This window comes from Fundulus heteroclitus, chromosome 1, assembly GCF_011125445.2.
Source record: "Fundulus heteroclitus isolate FHET01 chromosome 1, MU-UCD_Fhet_4.1, whole genome shotgun sequence".
Taxonomy (NCBI): Eukaryota; Metazoa; Chordata; class Actinopteri; order Cyprinodontiformes; family Fundulidae; genus Fundulus; species Fundulus heteroclitus.
Genome location: NC_046361.1, coordinates 8,482,065 through 8,500,537, shown reverse-complemented (window position 1 = coordinate 8,500,537; position 18,473 = coordinate 8,482,065). Strand labels below are relative to the sequence as shown.

The following is an 18,473-nucleotide window of genomic DNA, read 5'->3' as shown; positions in this document are numbered from 1 at the left end:
GGGTCTATCCAGGGCATGTTGTTGCTACCCACAAATCCCATGCTCAGCACACACAAATAGGTCTTGTATTTTCTGTTCCTAAATCAACACACATTTAGAGGCTTTGAATGATAGTCGGACACAATAAAGTGGAGTATGAAATATTATTCAAATGGAAACTAAGATTATTCACGATTTATCATGAAATCGTTTATAAATGTAATAGTTAGTCACTGTAGAACACGCTTTATAATGTGCAACAAAATCAGAATAATTTGATTCAAATCTTGTTGCATTTAGGAAAATATAATAATGGATCTGTCTTGTGATGGAACAGGCTTTATATGGCTCTTCACCCTGGGCACTTGTTTGCTAGTTTTTTTTTTTGCAGTTTTTTCTCATTTTTATCTAGTCAATTGGCGGCTGCTGCCCTCGTGTGTTAAATTAAAGGGCTATTCGCCACATTTGCATGGAATCTAGATTGGATTAAACAACCCTAGTTTAAAATCTAAATGACCTAGGCCTTAAAACTGAATACCGAGTCTTTGTGTTTATATTGTTTTATTGTGAACATCAGGTGCAGAAGAAGGAACTTGCTTTGGGCGGCTTTGGTGCAAAACTTTCCACTGGTGTCATCCGAGAAATGAAAAATCCTATTACCTGGGCTACCGATGATGCAGGCAGCTGATTGAAAGCGTAAACAGGAATGGGGGAGCTGGCAGAGGGCCTGAGACAGAATACATTTGCTGAGAAAATGTAGTCCCCTCAAAAGCAGTGCAAATGGCCAATAAAGAAGTGACAGGCCAGTGCTATGGGACCTTTCAGCGGTTTTACAGTCAGATGGCTCTGAAGGTCTTTTATGGCCTCATTTGGCCTCCTACAGCAAACTGAGGCCGATCTAAAAGTGTCTTCACTACGTACACCATATATGTTTCAACATCAGTTATATATCAATCACTAAAACGCCTCATTATGTACTTGTGTTAACTGATCAAACTCTGAATATGTGTAAATACTCCACGGTTTTTATCCTCCAACACACGGCTGAGTGTAGCTAAACACAAACAAATGACCTACACAGAGTCAGCTTTAAGCCAGTGGTGTGTGGACCTGCCATGTCCTAACTTATGCAGCTTTGTGTGTCTTTTTCGTTGCGTTAAGATACTAAATTCCTGTGGTGAACATTGTTGAATTTATAAAGCTAGCATTTCCTCCCCCCGGTGTCCAGGGATGTTGTTACCGGTGACTACCGTTAGGGGGCGCTGAGCGCACACCGGATCCTGCCGCTTCCCGTTAGCCCCGACAAAGCTGCACTATCCGAGCGCTGACATTGCGAAGATGGAGGCTGTTGTGGTTTAGAGCAGGCTCCACGGAAAGCACAGCCAGCGAGTTCTCTGAAGCCTGTTATGACAACGTGCCCAGCTGGTCCAGGTAAAGGAAAACACACTTCGTTGGCTGGCGTTTGAGACGCCTGGCGTCTCTGCAAAGTTAGCTCGCAGACCCAAGCTAATGTCAACGAAGAGGGCTAACGCGGCTAGCTTCGGGCAACTACAGCGTAGTTTGACACAAGTGTCGCCCTTACAGCCACGCCGGCTGGGCTTTTAACGAGCGATGGCTTTCTTGACATGTTCGCCAGAGTGGCTTTGTGGTGTTTGAGCAGATCGGGCGATAGCTCCAAGCTCCTGACATCTACAAGAGGGTGAAGATGTGTTGATGCTAGCTAAGGCTAACCAGCTGCCCACTTCAGGACCTGTTTCCTGGTTGTGTTCCCTGGGCTTGGGAACCAGCCCGGGTTCGGCCACTGATCGCTTGGTGGCCTCTGCCGCTTTTTTTTTTTTTTTTTTTTAAGGCTGAACAGACGCGTTTGGGTTCTGCAGACGCTTTAAATGCTTTTAGTGGAGCGTGAGAATGGAAAGCAGTGGTATCAACACCTCGGCTGTCTGGTGGATCCTGTTTAGAGTCAATGGGCGCTCAGAGACTTTTACATAGGGCAGCTCTGCTTTGCATGCGGCTTGGGCGTGCCGAAGGGCTGGCTTTTAAAGCTGCACTTTCCTAATATCTTGTGCGAAACGCTTTGATCGCGCGTCTAGCGTTCGGTTTTTGTGCAACCCTAAACTCAAACTAGCTCCAGGAAACGGGGTGTTTTCTTTTCCAAGTAATCTAAACAACTCTGAGGAGAAAGCACGCCTCCAAACAACCGGTTCAGCTGTGGTAAACCCATGCTTAAACATTCTGCTTTCTTGTTATTTGCTTCTTTTTTCTTTTTTTTTCCGCTGGTAAAGTTGGGCTGACTGATCTGTGTCTTGCAGGTGGGAGGCAGGAGGCGTGAGCCAGGAGCACCAGACACCAGCAGCAGCATGTACTCGGAGTGGCGCTCGCTGCAGTTGGTGGTACAGAGCGACCAGGGTCACCTCAGCGTCCTGCACGCCTACCCTCCCAGTGTGGGCACAGAGGTGGCAAATGCGGTGGTCAGGCCCCTGGGCACAGCCGTGAGCCCCGTGGCCACCGAAAACATCCTCAAGACGGACAAAGAGGTGAGAAAGTTGGCGGCGATGGCAAAATACACCAAGCAGTCACGCCTGGCTTTGTGTTTCTGAAAATCTTTTCTCCCTTTAAGCCCCCTGTCTCTCTCTCTAGTGTGTGTGTGTGTGTTTTTTACGGTGCAATAAGTGGGACGTATTCAAGCGTCACCAGAAGAGATGAATAAAATATTACAAGTTGAAGCTAAATTAAAGAAACACTGCTTTTGTGCAAAGCATTTCTTACTTTTCGCACTAGAAAAATTGGTTGTCTTAAAAGTAAAAATGTTTCTGTCATACCTCCATAATTAGCGACTATTCGATCAGTCTGATTGAAATCAACTAAATGCCCCTTGATTGACAAATACAAAAATAAAATCTTACCTCCCACTTTCTACAGTCTGTGTGTAAACATATAATCAAACGGCAGGATTATTATTATTATTTTTTTGTGGATAATCTTGAGCTTAGTAAGAGTCAGATGATTGTTAGGGAGGTATGTTTTCTGCCGGAATCGGGATAATCTTGTAATTCCTTTGTTTTTTTTTCTAATTCCAGCCTAATATCGCTATGAAGGAAACTGAAGCATGTTTTATTTTTTTTACTGTCAGTATTTGTTTCATTGAATTGTAGAATTAAAGGAAAAATTAGAACCTCTGAGTTTGTCCAAAAATCAGATCTAGAACATGAGATATCAAAGAAAATCGTAAATCCGTATAATACAGTAAAGACTTGATCTGTTCATCTCTTAGCTTTGCCGTTAAAAATTATAGGTATTTCGTTGTTGTTGTTTTTTAGATTCCTAGATTTGTTTTTTAATTGTCTGCTGCACTTAATTATATTTAGATCCAGTTAGAGCAACCAAGATACAGGGATGCAGTTAATAAATACCATAAGTAAAATAATGTTTTACTTTAAAAAACGAGGTCCAACTCATTTCTCCTCGTGTTTTTTCATCTTCACTCACTTTATTGTGACACTCCATCCTTGTCTGTGAGTTGTTTGCCTCCCTTTAGCAAGGCAATAACACACTTCTGGGACAGGGCTTTGGCTTTTATGTCTTGTCACTCAGGAGATGATGGTTTGTGAACACATTTGAAACTGAGATGAGTATTATTTTTTTTCTCTCTAGACAACCACACTGATTTCAAATAACGTTTACATGCTCTTCACTCTGTATTAACTTCCACACCAAAGAGTGTTGTCTGTGCAACAACACAGTGTAGTGTGTTCACAGGAAACTGAAAATCTGTGATTTTTGGTCCCCAGCTGATCCATCTCTACTCCTAAAGAATTTGATGCAAAAAACCCAAAAAAACTGTAGGAAATTTTAAATGTGACTTTTGTTTTCTGTTTTTGGAAAACGGTGCTAGTGAATCACATTTATTGACAAAATCCTAAACCAAAGCAACGGCTCACGTCTGCGTTGCAGGTGAAGTGGACCATGGAGGTGCTTTGCTACGGCCTGACCCTCCCCTTAGAGGGGGACACGGTCAAGCTGTGTGTGGACGTGTACACGGACTGGATGATGGCCCTGGTGTCGCCCAGGGACTCCATGCCCCAGCCCGTGGTGAAGGAGCCCAACATGTACGTCCAGACCATCCTCCGGCATCTCTACAACGTGTTTGTGCCAAGGTTTGTGAGAAACGTTTCAGGTGGGCTTAAATGTTCCCCATCATCCCGTCACAATAATTGATAAAACGTACGACTTCCTGCTTTTTAACCGTGCTTTGGTTTGGTTCATGAATAATTTCCTGCGACCCGTGCGTTTCCGCCTGCAGGCCTGAGCAGCACAGCCTGAACCACATCAGGCTCTGCCAGCAGGTTCTGACTGCGGTCCAGAAGCTGGCGCGGGAGTCTGCGTCCATGGTGAGGGAGACCTGGGAGGTGCTGCTGCTCTTCCTGCTGCGCATCAACGACACCCTGCTTGCGCCGCCGTCGGTTGGCGGTGAGCCGCACTCCACTGTGTACCCGTTCACGCGTTCCTCATCGACCCCCCCCGAGCGCTAGCAGTAACCCAACGTTGCTCCTTCCTGCAGTCGGCGTGGCCGAGAAGCTAGCAGACAAGCTGATGGCGGTGCTGTTTGAGGTGTGGCTGCTCGCGTGCGCCCGCTGCTTTCCCACGCCGCCATATTGGAAGACCGCAAGGGAGATGCTGTCCAATTGGAGACATCACCCTCCTGTGGTGGAGCAGTGGAGCAGAGTAGCCTGTGCTCTGACTTCAAGGTAGGGCCTCCGCGAGGTCTCAGGCTAACCACTGAATTCGCTCCTTTAATGTGCTTACAACTAAAGGAAAGTAAAGAGCATGAATCTCTACAGTTCCTTCATTATTTCTGTGTTTTGATCTCCGTTTTGCAACCCAGGCTGTTGCGGTTTACTCACGGACCGTCCTTCCCGCCGTTTAAAGTGTCCGATGAAGATGCCAACCTGATTCCCGTGGAGATGGACAACGACTGCGTGGCTCAGACGTGGTATCGCTTCCTCCACATGATCGGGTGCATATACAATTTCGTTCACCTGGAAAAGGCGTAGCGCCGCTGGATCTGCATATTTGTCCGTTTCTGTTTTTCCAAGGGGAAGCAAACGTTATCTGTAGCAATTATAGTTCCTCTAAAACATTTAAACTGTAACCGTTTTTTTCTGAGTTGATGTAGCTCTCCTGTGATCCGCTGCTGTCCTCTTCGTTCAGTCATTGTCTTTCACTAAGCTCCGTAAACAGTTTGCCTAATCTAGAAGCATGCTTCATATCTGGTTTTGTCTCCAGCAACCCGGTGGACTTGAGCAACCCCGCCATTGTCAGCACCACCCCCAAGTTTCAAGAGCAGTTTCTGAGCTCGAGCGGGATCCCCCACGAAGTAGTGTTGCATCCATGTTTGAAGCAGCTACCCCAGATCTTCTTCAGGGCCATGAGGGGCATCAGCTTCCTCGTGGATGCATTCCTAGGTAAGAGGATGCAGAGACGGGGCTCACATGTGAGACGGAAATTGATTAAAGTCGTCGATCTGTCAGAGTAAAATGTTAAAGAAACAGTTTTTAACGGTTGAATCGATCTGTTAGAGTTGGGATTTACTTATTAGACATTGGTGACGTTCTTTTTTTCTTTTTTATCAGCGATCTTTAAAAAGCAATGCTGTTTAAAGTGTCAAAGTGTTCGTTCTTGCTGTGAGATTGAACTTTAATTAGAACCAGAGTGTCACATTTCAAATTGGACTAGAAATGAACATTAGCATGTTTAGTATACCCTGGTTATGCTAATGCTAGTTGTAGTGGATCGTAGGGTTGTCATGATACTAATAACTCAACCTTGACACCACTACTAAGAGACTAATACCATTTTCTGAACCGCAGCAACATTTTTTAAAGGTTCTTTCTGGTTAAGAGCAAAATAAATTATTACAGTATGACAAAATGTTAACTGTATTAGGGCAAAACCTAAACTGTGGGGAGCAACTGAGCCCTTGTTTAGAAATGTAATTTAAGCTTCACTTCCCTTCCCAGTTATTTTATTTTATTGTCACTTTTTATTTTCAGTGTGCCACAACATGCATTCATTCGCCTGCAGATTTACAATTGATGCAAATAAACGTTACTGCAGATGTAGGATCCTTTTATACGAAAATAAATTGCGTATCAAAACAAACGTGGATCTGGTGTACAGTTTACAGTTTAGACAAGGATCTGGTCCATGCCAACGTTTTCAGCAGCAGCACAGCCCTTTACAACTTCTGCCTTTCTACAACTTTGCATCACATTTTAATGATCAGCGAGAGACGTCCGTGTCCATGAAGCTAATATTAAAAGCTGTCAGCGTTGGCTTATGTCCTCCGGGAGGATTACTGCTTCGCTGTTGCATATACAGGAGCTTTACTCGCCTTTTCTATGCTGCTCTCAAACAGCAGTCATAGCGTTAGCATTGCTAATTTAGTCTTAGGGAAGTTTCCTCTGAACAGCGCTTTTGTGTTTGCTCTGTCGATTTTTGGTTCAATAAGTATCTTTGAATTAGGGCTGGGCAATATTTCGAGATTTTAAAAAAATAGCTAAAAGATTTTTTTAAAGAGATGGGATGAGACTATATCGTTAATATTGAGATGGTCTATGTTATGTTAGCATTATAGTTTTATGTATTCCAGAAGGTTATTTTTCAGTAGTTTCTCATATTTTTCTACAGCTGTTTGTTAAAAAACGTGCGTGTGAGACATTTAGGATAAAGTTTTGATTCAGAGATACCTTTTTATAACTTTATGAAAAGACAAACATATAGACGTAAATATCGTATATCAGGATTCAGCCTAAAAATATGGGTATTGATTTTGGTCCATATCGCCCAGCCCTACTTTGAATAAAACATGTTCTTAGTATCGATTTATATTAGGATATTGATTTTTTGACAGTTGTAGTGAATAGAAGCCCACCTGCATTATTTAAAGGAAGACCTTAAAAACACTGGCTTCTTTTTTTTTTTTTACCAGGAGTTACTGTAGTTACTTTATTTTCAGAAACAATCATTTTCTTTAAAGCTGCTTTCAGAAATCTGTTGCACTTTTCTCAGAACATGATATTCTGTCATTTAAAGTCGCAATAAACAGAAAAGCACACACTACACTTTGTTAAACAGAGCAGCGGACATTATGGGATGATGGCGAAGGACCAAAACAGCGAATCATTTTGATGGTCATCTTTCTGATTATGTCCGCCCCCCACCTCACAGTAAAAGCTAGAGGGGAGGGTTCTGAACGATGCCTTATCAACCACTTTTGAGGAGGAACGTGTCAGCATGTATTTTTCTCTTTACGCTGTAGGTGTCTCTGTTGCAAAGAAAGATGTACGCGAGAGGGCGTTCTCTTTTTGCCCCGTGCTGCTCTCTCATGGTACACGCATCAGCTTGTCGCATCATTTAATGAGACGTTATGGAATAGTGGTTTGTTTTTGGTTTTTATTGTGGTGGTCGTGTTAAAGGTCCAGTGCGCAGGATGTGTTGTTTCAACCAATTGTGCGTCATTAAAAATAAAAAAATAAATCTAAAGTGGCCGCAATAATGCAGTATAGCTTTATGTACCGTAGCACAAAAACAAAGTGATTTGAAGATTGTTTTTGAAAAGTATTTTCATGCATGCATGGTATGAATACGTTGCATCTTTGCAATGAGATTGGCCTAAACGTTGCACACTGGACCTTTAAGCAAACGGTAGCTCACAGATATTTAGACTAAACCACAAAATCAACCACAGGGGACTCCTGCAAGTCTTAGTCAATCAAGAGCAGCGCATTTCCAATCTTGGTGATTTACATCTAACCGTTCTAATGCATGTCTACCAATGAAGATGGGCCTTGATTAACCCTTTATTTTTATACCCCCAATCATTTCACCTCTTTTCTTCTCATTTTTCTGACACGCTGATTTGAGAGGAATCCAGATTTTCCTCCCGTGCTGACGTTCCGTTCTTATCGGCAGGTATATCCCGTCCCCGGGCGGACAGTGCCCCGCCCACCCCGGTGAACAGATTGAGCATGTCCCCGCCCCCCTCCATCGCCAACACCACGCCCCCACACAGCCGCAAGCAGCGGCACGCAGTCGTCACGAAAACCGCCAGCAAGAGCTCGACCGTAAGTCTCCGCTGTCACGCATGAGCACGACGTGCGGTCGGGGTTATAGTTGGAGGACCTCTTATGCGGGAGCACATTTTATTTGTTTTAATTAGTATGTGGTTGTGTTGAAAAAGCGTACGCTCAAGCACTCCGGGGAAGGTTTTTATTTATAAAGAGGTCAGAAGTTGGGTCAGAAAACTAACGATTTGCATTAGACCATGAAACACGGTGGCGGGAGAATTTATGAAGGATGCTTAAGATTAGGGTGATGGCATGGAGGTCTACCAACCTAAAGGAGGTGTAGTGCATCACCAAAGACGATTTATTAAAATAGCACTGGAAACATGTAATACGCTGGTCAGTGACTATAACACGCAGTTGAGTGCTATGATGCTAAAAAGAGGCTTTTCATTAGTTATTGAGAAGGAGAGAAATCATTTCTGACCTGCTAATTTGATAAATGGCTAAATCGTTTTTTTTGCTTCAAATATATCTCTTTCACATTATTTGATCTTTTGGGAGATGACTTTAATGATCTGTTTCCAATAAGAAATTCAATTCTAACCTTAATCTGCTACTTGGACAAATGATTTTTATATGGTGCAATACAGGGAAAAAATAGACTTGAAAGAGAGGAGAAGGTTCACCTTTGAGCGGGATAAAACCCTAAAACTACAACCAGAGTTACACTTGATAGGTTTATAATGAGGCTACTGGAACTTATTGTTCAAAGATCCAATTCAGATTTGTAGAAAAGCTCAAAGGTTTGAAACAACAGAGCAGGAGCAACCTGGAACACTAAGCTGCTCTAAATTTTGACAGTAAAGCATAAGGAGCAAACTTCATTTTTTTTTTAAGAGATTGTGTTTTATGTTGGGTGACTTTAATTATGCTTAACAGATGAAGTGCCTTTTTTTACACACAGCAGTAAACTGAAGTGGAAGGGCAGCGGGACACTAAACTGTTAAAGGACCTGGAGGTAAAACTTACAGATTAACCAGAAAAGATGCATAAAACAGCAACTGCTGCGTCTGCCTTCAACTACCTTTTTTTTTTTTTTTTTTTTTTTTTTTTTTTTTTTTTTTTTTCAAATTCTACATTTCTACAAAATCGTTGAACCCTAAAAAAAGTCTTGTCTCATTTTAAATGTAAAAATGTCGAATAGCGCTGAGAAATGTTAGTTATCTGTAAGTATTAAAGTAAAAAAAAAAAAAGAGAAGCTCACTTTTTTTTTTTTTTTTATGTGAGCCTTTAGGAGTAAAAGTGACATGAAGCGAAATCTCACACAGTCCACCAGAGTGGTTTCTTGTGTGTGTGTGTGCGTGTGTGTGTATGCTGAAGCTAGGAATCGTTTTTTATCGCTGCAACATGAGGTTCAGAGGCTTTTACAAAGCTGCTCTCCTGTTGGAGCAACAGTTCTCCTAAAACGCTGCAGTTTTATCATTTCTCCATCAACGACTACCCGACGTGGCAGTAAACCGCGTCTGATTGTGCTGAGGGGAGGATCCGCAGAGAGGTCAAGGATTAGTTGTTGTTGTTTTCTCTGTTTCAAAATGCCTCATTGGTGATTCGGCTCATAACATGTTCACTTTAAGGATCCAGATATGAGCGTGTGGCCCATAGTAATGCTGATTCAAAACTCAGATGCAGTACCCCCGCTCAGCATGAGGAGGGCGCCACACAGACGGTTTTACACCCAGCAGGATCTCAAGAAATGTGCAGTTAGTTGTCAAAATAATAAACGGCACTGCAAGACATGCGTGTATCCAGGTTATTAGCAAAATAAAGTCAGTTTGGGGTTTGTTCTCTGACTACTTAGATATCTCCTCTCCTCGCCTTGCAGAGCGGCAGCAGTCAACCAGCCAAAGCTTCCCAGCAGCAGCAGCAGCAGCAGCAGCCGTCTTCTTCCCCGACGCTGCTTTCCAGCCCCAACCAGAGCAGCTGGGAGGCGCGGCCCCTGCCGGCGCCGGCGCGGCCCAAGGTCAACAGCATCCTCAACCTGTTCGGCCAGTGGCTCTTCGACGCCGCTCTGGTGCACTGCAAGCTCCACAGCGGCCTGAGCCGAGACCCCAGCATGACGGGTAAGAGGCTGGACGACGGCGGCGGCTCAGTCGATGCATGGTACCAGTCGGTGTTATGTCGCTGTTCATTAGTATGTGTGTGTTTTTTATGTGTGGTGCTGTTCTGTTTTTATTGTAAGTTGTTGGGATATGTTTTATTTTACCCTTTTTTTTCTTTTTTTTCACCGTCTCTCTAAAACTTTTACCTTTCTGTGTGTGGAGGGCTTGGTTAGAAGCGGCCATGGATGAGATTTCCATTTGATCCTAATCTATTTGCCTCTGACAGCTGTCTAAACCCGGCCAAAGCCGCATCATGACTCTGAGCGTTTGGGATAGAGCCGATATCTGTAAAATCCTCTCTGAAGGATTCAGTGGCAGCACCTAGTACCTAGTTTGGCTAAAGAATCTGGCTGATCATTGGTTCTCCGTATATCTTCTTTTTGGTGTAATGTCCTGCACGTGTCTACCATGTCTTGATTTACTGTCGAATACGTTCAGTGGGTCAAAAGTCAAAAATACACTTCCTGCCTGATATGAATTGATCCCCAAATCTCGGATCTGCTTTGATTTGTGTCTCTCTTCACTATTTCTGTTATCTTGCAGCCTCTTTTATCCAAATTCTCCTTTCTTATAAATCTTGTAAGTAGGAACGGCAGCTTCTTTTCCTCACTTGATTTGCGTTTCTTGACCAATCTTCCTGCTTTTCAGTTTGAATTTCTCATGATCATTGCCATTACCACCATGGTTTCATGTCCCCACACCTTGTCATATATAAAAAAAAGACCACCGGCGTTCGTTCAGCGGGTCCCCCCCCCCTGCAAAGGTGATGAAATGGATTTCACCAACTGACCATTTGTCTCAACCATAATGTCGCCAGTTTTTTGACAATGCCACCCCCCCCTCCCCATTTCAGTTTGTTTTCCTCTCTGTTTGAGTCATGCTAATCTGTATTATTACGTTTCAGACCCTCCCCCTCAACTTCTGCATTAATCTTTTGGTTTGTGTGATTTTTATTTTGTTGTTGTCGTTGTTCTCAGTTTACTTGAGTTTTAATTTCTCTCTTTGTTTTAATGGTTTGATGCCTCGGTGCATGAAGCGAATGATCTGTACTTGAGGCGACGGCCATGTAACTGCAACATTACGGAAGCTGACACAGGGACTTTGCTTCGCCATCATGCAAGCGAATGACACTTTAGCGCTGCCACGCTCCCCGTTTTGTAACATCCATGGCTGGGGGCTTGTAAGGCAAACTCTTTGTGTCAGATTTTCCTTTTCTGAATGCTTTTTAAAGGATGCGTGTGTTTGGTTGGAGTCAGTCTAGTCTGTTCTTCTTCTCTTCTCTTGATAGATATCTGCTTTTTGTTGCTTTTGACGTTCTAGATTTCTGTAGATGGCTTTTTATATTCACCTGTCATAGACGTGTTTTAAGTTTCGCTTGTCTCCGGTAGCTGCATGCGTAAGAGTGACCGGTCTCCTCCCCCCCCGCCCCCCCTGGTCCTCTCAATCCCTCTCTCCCTGCCCTCTGCAGCGATAGCCACCCAGATGGGTTTGGAGCTCAGAAGGAAGGGCTCCCAGATGTCCACAGACTCCATGGTGCCCAACCCTCTCTTCGACATCAACGAGTTCCCCGAGAGCTACGAGGCAGGACGGGCCGAGGCCTGCGGCACACTCTGTCGCATCTTTTGTAGCAAAAAAACCGGAGAGGATATTCTTCCTGTTTACCTGTCCAGGTAGGACCCCTCCCCCCCCCCCCCCACAATCCCATTTCCATGAAAAAAAAAGTCATTTTCATGGAAAGAGTTTTAGTTTTCCAGTGTTTTTTTTCTTTCCATCTTTCATACCTAAAGGACAAAAGTCTATTAATGCTTAACAAAAGCAGCCTCATCATACTTTAATTTAACCTTTTACCCATCAGTGTGACGGTTATTGAATCAAAAAGTCTGCTTCACTCCTTTTTAGAGATGCACCGATCCACTTATTTCCAATCCGATGCCTGGGCTGAGCATATTTGAACATATTTTATAATCCCAATCTTAACATTGCAGGTGCTGCATGTTTTAGTTGGACATGTCGGCGTATCAAGTTTGAAATGTTTCCAGATAGCAGACGAGGCTCGGCCCACCGCTGGTTCCGTGTTGCTCTGTGTTTGCGCATTGCTAGCTGCTGAGGGTGCTCTGCATGATGACGTAACCGGCGTTGCAAACATAGGATTGAAGTGATCAGCTCGCTGTAGCTTTAATGCTGTGTATGATAATAAAAAAAAAAGAAATGACTGGATCGGAACGCTGGATCGGCATCATTCATCCGATATCCGATCCAGCTGATATCGGAGCTGATAGGCGATCGTATCGGTGCATCAGACCTCTTGATCACAAACATGTTAAATCTGTATTTAGTTTAAGGTAGTCCAGCCCTTGTTTAAAAGTCCATACAGCTCCATAAGTCGTAGATTTAGATATGAAACTAATCAATTTAAGTCCAGATGCCAAAAACATGATGTGCCCTGTAACCTGAGGAATCGCTAACTCTGCACCGTTCCTTGTCTCTTTGCAGGTTCTACATGGTTCTGATTCAGGGTCTCCAGATCTCTGATTTCATCTGCAGACCCGTCTTGGCTTCTATCATTCTCAACTCCTCGTCTCTTTTCTGCACCGACCTGAAGGGCATCAATGTCGTTGTGCCCTATTTCATTGCTGCTCTGGAGACTATTTTGCCAGACAGGTGAGACTGTTTACGTCTAAATCAAATTTGATGTCAGTAAATATCCGCTGCTTATGCCTTCCTTCTGTTATTCACAGTGCTGTTATGGGTTGTCTTTTTTTTCTGATTCCTTTTTTTTTTTTTTTGTTCGTTAGGGAGCTGTCCAAATACAAGATGTACGTGAACTCTACAGACTTGAGGAGAGCTTCCATTAATATCCTTCTTGCCATGCTGCCTCTGCCGCACCACTTTGGCAACATTAAATCTGAGGTAAAGAGCCTAAAGATTCTACCTTATTGTCTCGTTTGACACGCGCGCACAGGGAGAATGTGCAAACTTCATTCAGAAAGGGCCCAGGCCAGGATTTTAACCCAGCTTGCTGCAAGGCAGTGGCACTAGTGTCATTTATTGACTGATTAAAGCGTTTTTTGCGTCCACTGGCTGAGTTCTCTCATCAGCGTTCAGTCATTCAGCGCTGCAGAGACCTCTTAACCAGCCGGTATTTGATCAGGTATGTTGGAGAGGGAATGCATCTAGAAGACGCAGGATAGGAGACTGGACTTGGGCCCATCTGCCGTAATCCTCGGCAAGAACAGAGACGTTAGTTATTTTATTCAAGGCTGTAAGAACAAGAGCAAAGTTCATGCTGGAAAGGACTTTTTTTTATATTTCAAAAACTAAAGTGCAGAACTCCCAGGATGTCCTGATGGGTCTTTCCCACTTCATATTTCTCTGACGCCGTACAGGAAAAAAGTTCTGCTCAGAATGTGCATAAACTACAAGGTGGACCAGGGCTGCGAGAACAGCATGATGGCCTTTTCTTCTTGCAGCCCTCAGCGAGAAAACTATTTTCTCTGTTCATGCAGACGATTCATTGGGCTTAAATCATTGAATTTGATGTCTATAACTTTGTGGTTATTGGTTGTAGAATATTTAGCTTTTTTTGTTGTCAGTCTAACAAGAAGGATCCAAGTTGGAGGATCCTGCCTCGGTCATTTGGTTTAAAACCAAAATGTGCGCCAGGTTGGCTCTTGGGTCAACTAGGGATCCAGGAGACTTTTAGACTTGGTATTTTCTAAGGTCATTTCCCAATCTAATGCTTCATCAAAGTGAATAAAACTATTTGAAAATGGCTAAAAACAATGCTATTTATTAATTGAATTTCCAAAATACAGTTTTGTAAGATGTTGATGTGGAAATGGCCTGTTTTTAAAAACTGGATGCAGAGCGTGCAGCTGCAGCACTCAGCAGGGATGTTGCTGACAAAATCCTGCTGGTGGGAGTTGAGATCCCTCAGACCGCGATACTGATCGTTTGGAAATTAGTTGATCAGGATCAACGCTTGGGATCTGGAAAGCCCTCTTTGCAATTAATGCACATTTTATCTACAGTAGTTAGAACTCATGGTCTAATCCTGCCATTTAAACAGATAAACAAATCAACTTTAAATAGAAGCACAAGCATCTCCATCTAGAAAATGGATGAATGTTAGATTTAGTGATGAACATGCAGTACTTGTCTTCATTTCATCTTAAAGTCGACTCAAGCTCACAGAAAGTGTTAAATAATCTCCGTCTTAATGGTTTCGTGTTCTCCAGGTTCTGTTGGAGGGCAAGTTCAACGAGGAAGACGGCTGGCCCCACGACCAGCCCGTGTCCTTCTTGTCTCTGAGGCTGCGTCTCGTTAATGTCCTCATCGGAGCTCTGCAGACCGAGACGGATCCCACCAACACCCAACTAATCCTCGGTACCCGCTCCCTCTGCCGGCCCTCTGTGACCGGCTAACCTAAAACAATCAGCCTCAGCGGGTATTTCTGTTCTCCTCATTCTTTTCATCCCCCTCTCAGGTGCAATGCTAAATATCGTTCAAGACTCGGCGCTGTTGGAGGCCATAGGAGCGCAGACCGAAACCGTAAGGCTCAGATCCCCGTCGTTTTCTCCTGTGCAGTCGGTCTATAGCAGGGGTGTCAAACAAACGGCCCGCCGAACAATTTAGTTCGGCCCGGTGGCTAAATGCATTGTCAGTATTCAAAAAAAATAATCTTTTGCAGTGTCCTGTCTGGCAATGTGGCAATAAGAATTGTTGTCTTAATGCCAAAAAGAGTTCATCAGATTTGACTTTCACAAGTGAAGCAGTACTGCTTTTGCCACAGTGCTCCGCTTGATTTATGAATGTGAATAGTTTTATTATGATTCATGCGAGGAATATCTCAAATGATATGGACACTACAATGGGAAAGTAGGAGAGGAAAGGAAGAACAAGAAAAAAGAAAAGGTGAAAGAAAGAGGAGATAAAAGGAAGAGAATGATACAATTATTGAAAAAAAACATGTACTTGGTTTAATTGAAAATTTGCAGTTCCTATATTGTCCACGAGGGGCGCTGTGTTTTAATCATCAGATGGTAGCACTGAGCTTCAGATGTGGAAAATTGATTTGAAATCATTTCTTAATTTTTATCTGTTTGATGTATTTTGTCATGAAGGACAGTGTTTTTAAGTTCCAAAAAATGTGAATAAATGTTTTTCAACATTGTAAAATCACTGTGATCAGTTCTTATGCATAATGCACAAGTAAATGTTTAACTGAGTAAAAGTATTGTTGAAATTCCACATACTTTTCTTTAAAAAGCTGAGGTTATTCATAATATATTGTGTAAAAGTGAAATTCATTTAATATAAAAATCAACAACAAGTCCACTTTTATTAGTTCTATTTAATCTTGCAATGAGTTTACTTGTGTAAACTCATCGCAATCACATTAAGCTGTATGCGGCCCCTAAACCAAAATGAGTTTGACGCCCCTGCTCTTCAGCATCCGTTCCGCCCGTCACGCCGGCTTGTCGTCCCGTTTTCAGGGCAGCGTAGATGGAAGCCACGCCACGCTGAGAAGTCAGAGTCACAGTCGCACCAACAGCGGCATCAGCTTCAACAGCGGCGGCAGCACGGAGGCCACCAGTCCAGACTGCGAGCGCCCCGCCCAGGCGCTGCTCCGAGACTATGGTGAGACACGCAGCCAGCCGCCCCCCCCGCCGATCGGCGAACTAACACGCCCCTTTCATCAGCCAATGCTCGTCGGGCCCGCAGCCGCAAACTAACTCGTCTGTTGTTTGTAGCCAACGTGGTTAAAGTGGTGTGCAGAGTTAAGAAGCGCTGGGTAAAATGTCTTTGTAGGTGATTCCTTTGTTTGCTGTGGTGCTGATTTCTGAGTGTCTCTTTTTTCCACTAAATGAGGGTCTGAAGTAATTTGCTCTGATTAAAAGGATTCTGGAGATGTATTCTTTTCCCTCACAGGGCTGAGTGGTAAATTTGACCTGATAAATGAACGTGATGTAATTACAAACTTTAGACATTAACTGCTTTATTTAACAGGGACTGATGACAAATTTACTCGCATTGCTCAGTCCTGTGTCTCTGTGCGTTGTTTCATCCCTTCACCGGTGTACGCCTGTACTGAATGCCGTGCCGTTTTCAGTTGTTGCGGGTGCATGATGGTACTAAATGAGCACCCAGACTGTTTGTGCTTTCTAACACTCCAGCTGTGTGGCTTTAACCCTGCATTGTCCTTTTTCGCGGTGTTTGGTATTTCGGGGTGTTATATGGTCTAGCTCTTACAGATACGGCGGCAGCCTGCTGTGCGCAGCATCCACCTGGTCACACAGAGGCTGAATTCTCAGTGGAGTCAAGATATGAGCATTTCGCTTGCTGCCCTGGAGCTGCTGGCGGGGCTCGCCAAGGTACGCACCACAGATGAGCAGAAGTTTTTACTTCTAGCTGAATAGCTGCTTCTGTCCATTTCTCAGCCTTTTCAGTGAGAACTTTAAAGTTTTGCCATGCCAGACTTATCTAAAGTCACCTCTGGTAACAATGTGTAAAAACCTAAAACTGATTTTTTTTATGTTGTATGCAGAACTAAGAACTTTTAGAAAGAGATCCACAACTTTCTGATCTCTGAGTTAAAAATGGCATGACACAAATAGGTTAGATGGTTGCCCAGCAACCGCATTATGGTAAAAAAATAAATGAAATGGCCACCATTGGACAGTATTTAACCTGCCAACCTGTTAGGAAGGCTTACAAATTGAAGAAGTTCTCTATCCTAGCATCAAAATCATGTGGAGTAAACATTCATTCAGTACTTTGGTCAGAGGATACTAAGATTTAAGCAAAAATGCATTGATGGGTCTGGTGAGAAACAAAGGAGGAGAATGTGAGAAGGTAACTAATGCAAATGTTAGGCCCACAGCATCACAGATCCTCCCCCAGACTTGTTTCTCTTCCAAAGGAGCATGGGTACCCTGTTGGCGTAAGTGGCTTCATGAATTCAGAAATATTGGGGCATTGATATTTGAAAATGGCACAAAATCAAACTGCTTCCGTCGTCACTGCTGTCCTAAATCTCCCATCGACCACCTGAAGTAGAACCATAAATACTGAGGACTCAGGACTGTGGTCATTCTGTAGAGGTTGTGGGAAAGGGAATAGCCAAATATCCCTCTCTCTGTATGCTCCAACCTGGTGACATGTCAGAGGTTTTTATTTCTGTGAGAATAACGTCATATTACGAGAATTAAGTCGTGAAATTCTGAGAATAAAGTCATGTTTTACTAAACAGTGCAGGACATGCTAATTCTCCGTCGTTGTCCTCATCGGCTTTATTACTTTAAAATGAGAGACAGTGATTTAGAGTGTGTCTGACTGAGCAGGTGGCTTCATGCCTCGTCGTGTCTTCATCAGGTGAAGGTGGGAGTCGACTCCGCGGACCGTAAGCGGGCCGTCAGCTCCATCTGTAGCTACATCGTGTACCAGTGTAGCCGGCCGGCTCCTCTCCAGTCCAGAGACCTTCACTCCATGATCGTGGCCGCCTTCCAGTTTCTCTGCGTGTGGCTCACCGAGCACCCCGACATGCTGGACGAGAAGGTGCGTTCAGAGAGCAGCTCCGGCGCTTCGTCAGACCCTGATAGTTGAGGGCTTTGGCTGGACTGGAATGAGCCGCGTTTTGTTTGCCAGGACTGTTTGATGGAGGTTTTGGAGATAGTGGAGCTGGGAATCTCCGGGAGCAAGTCTCGCCATGAGCAGGAAGTTCGTCACAAGGCGGAGAAGGAGCACAATCCAGCTTCGATGAGGGTGAAGGATGCCGCCGAGGCCACTTTGTCTTGGTGAGCCTTCTCAGTCTTCGCGTCTTGTGTTTTCAGTTCTCTGTCAAGTGATTCAAAACTATCATTGTCTCCTTAATTTGCCTTCAATCTTGCCCTAGAAATAAACTAATAGAAAAAGGTGATTGGTGTAGATAAACTGCAGAACAGAGACTCTTTTCCTCATTAAATAAGGAGATCAGTTAATCCATTAGTGACGTCTCTTTCTAGGGTAAACGGTCACCAATAGATTTTATTCATTGTATAAAGAAGGTAGACCATAGATCAGCTGATGAGAGCTTAAAAGCAAACTTGGACGTTTTTCAGAAGTATTTTTATGATTCCTATGAGGTGGTTGTGTGCTGCTTTACCTGACCTCCATGTTTTTCCCCTATGTGTGCCTGTGGTGTTCCCCAGCATCATGCAGGTGTTGGGAGCCTTCCCTTCTCCCAGCGGACCCGCGTCCACTGCAGCCTGCTGAACGAAGACAAGCTGAT

General features: G+C 43.7%; 2 protein-coding genes across 2 annotated transcripts; both read left to right on the top strand.

The window, feature by feature from the left end:
* Positions 1–1,260: 1,260 nt before the first annotated feature.
* On the top strand, positions 1,261–16,464 carry LOC118557423 (ral GTPase-activating protein subunit beta-like). The gene is made up of 17 exons (XM_036127432.1): positions 1,261–1,410; positions 2,289–2,513; positions 3,931–4,133; positions 4,280–4,446; positions 4,538–4,724; positions 4,862–4,993; positions 5,263–5,441; positions 7,298–7,366; positions 7,951–8,102; positions 9,928–10,165; positions 10,748–10,783; positions 11,673–11,874; positions 12,698–12,865; positions 13,000–13,114; positions 14,443–14,590; positions 14,691–14,755; positions 15,700–16,464. Exons 2-17 carry the CDS (start codon positions 2,337–2,339, stop codon positions 15,937–15,939), a joined length of 2,478 nt encoding a protein of 825 aa, XP_035983325.1. The 5' UTR covers positions 1,261–1,410; positions 2,289–2,336; the 3' UTR covers positions 15,940–16,464.
* On the top strand, positions 16,330–18,473 carry LOC118564194 (ral GTPase-activating protein subunit beta-like). The gene is made up of 5 exons (XM_036141461.1): positions 16,330–16,335; positions 16,450–16,578; positions 17,579–17,761; positions 17,852–18,000; positions 18,394–18,473. The coding sequence occupies exons 1-5, from the start codon at positions 16,330–16,332 to the stop codon at positions 18,455–18,457; spliced, it is 531 nt and encodes a 176-aa protein (XP_035997354.1). The 3' UTR covers positions 18,458–18,473.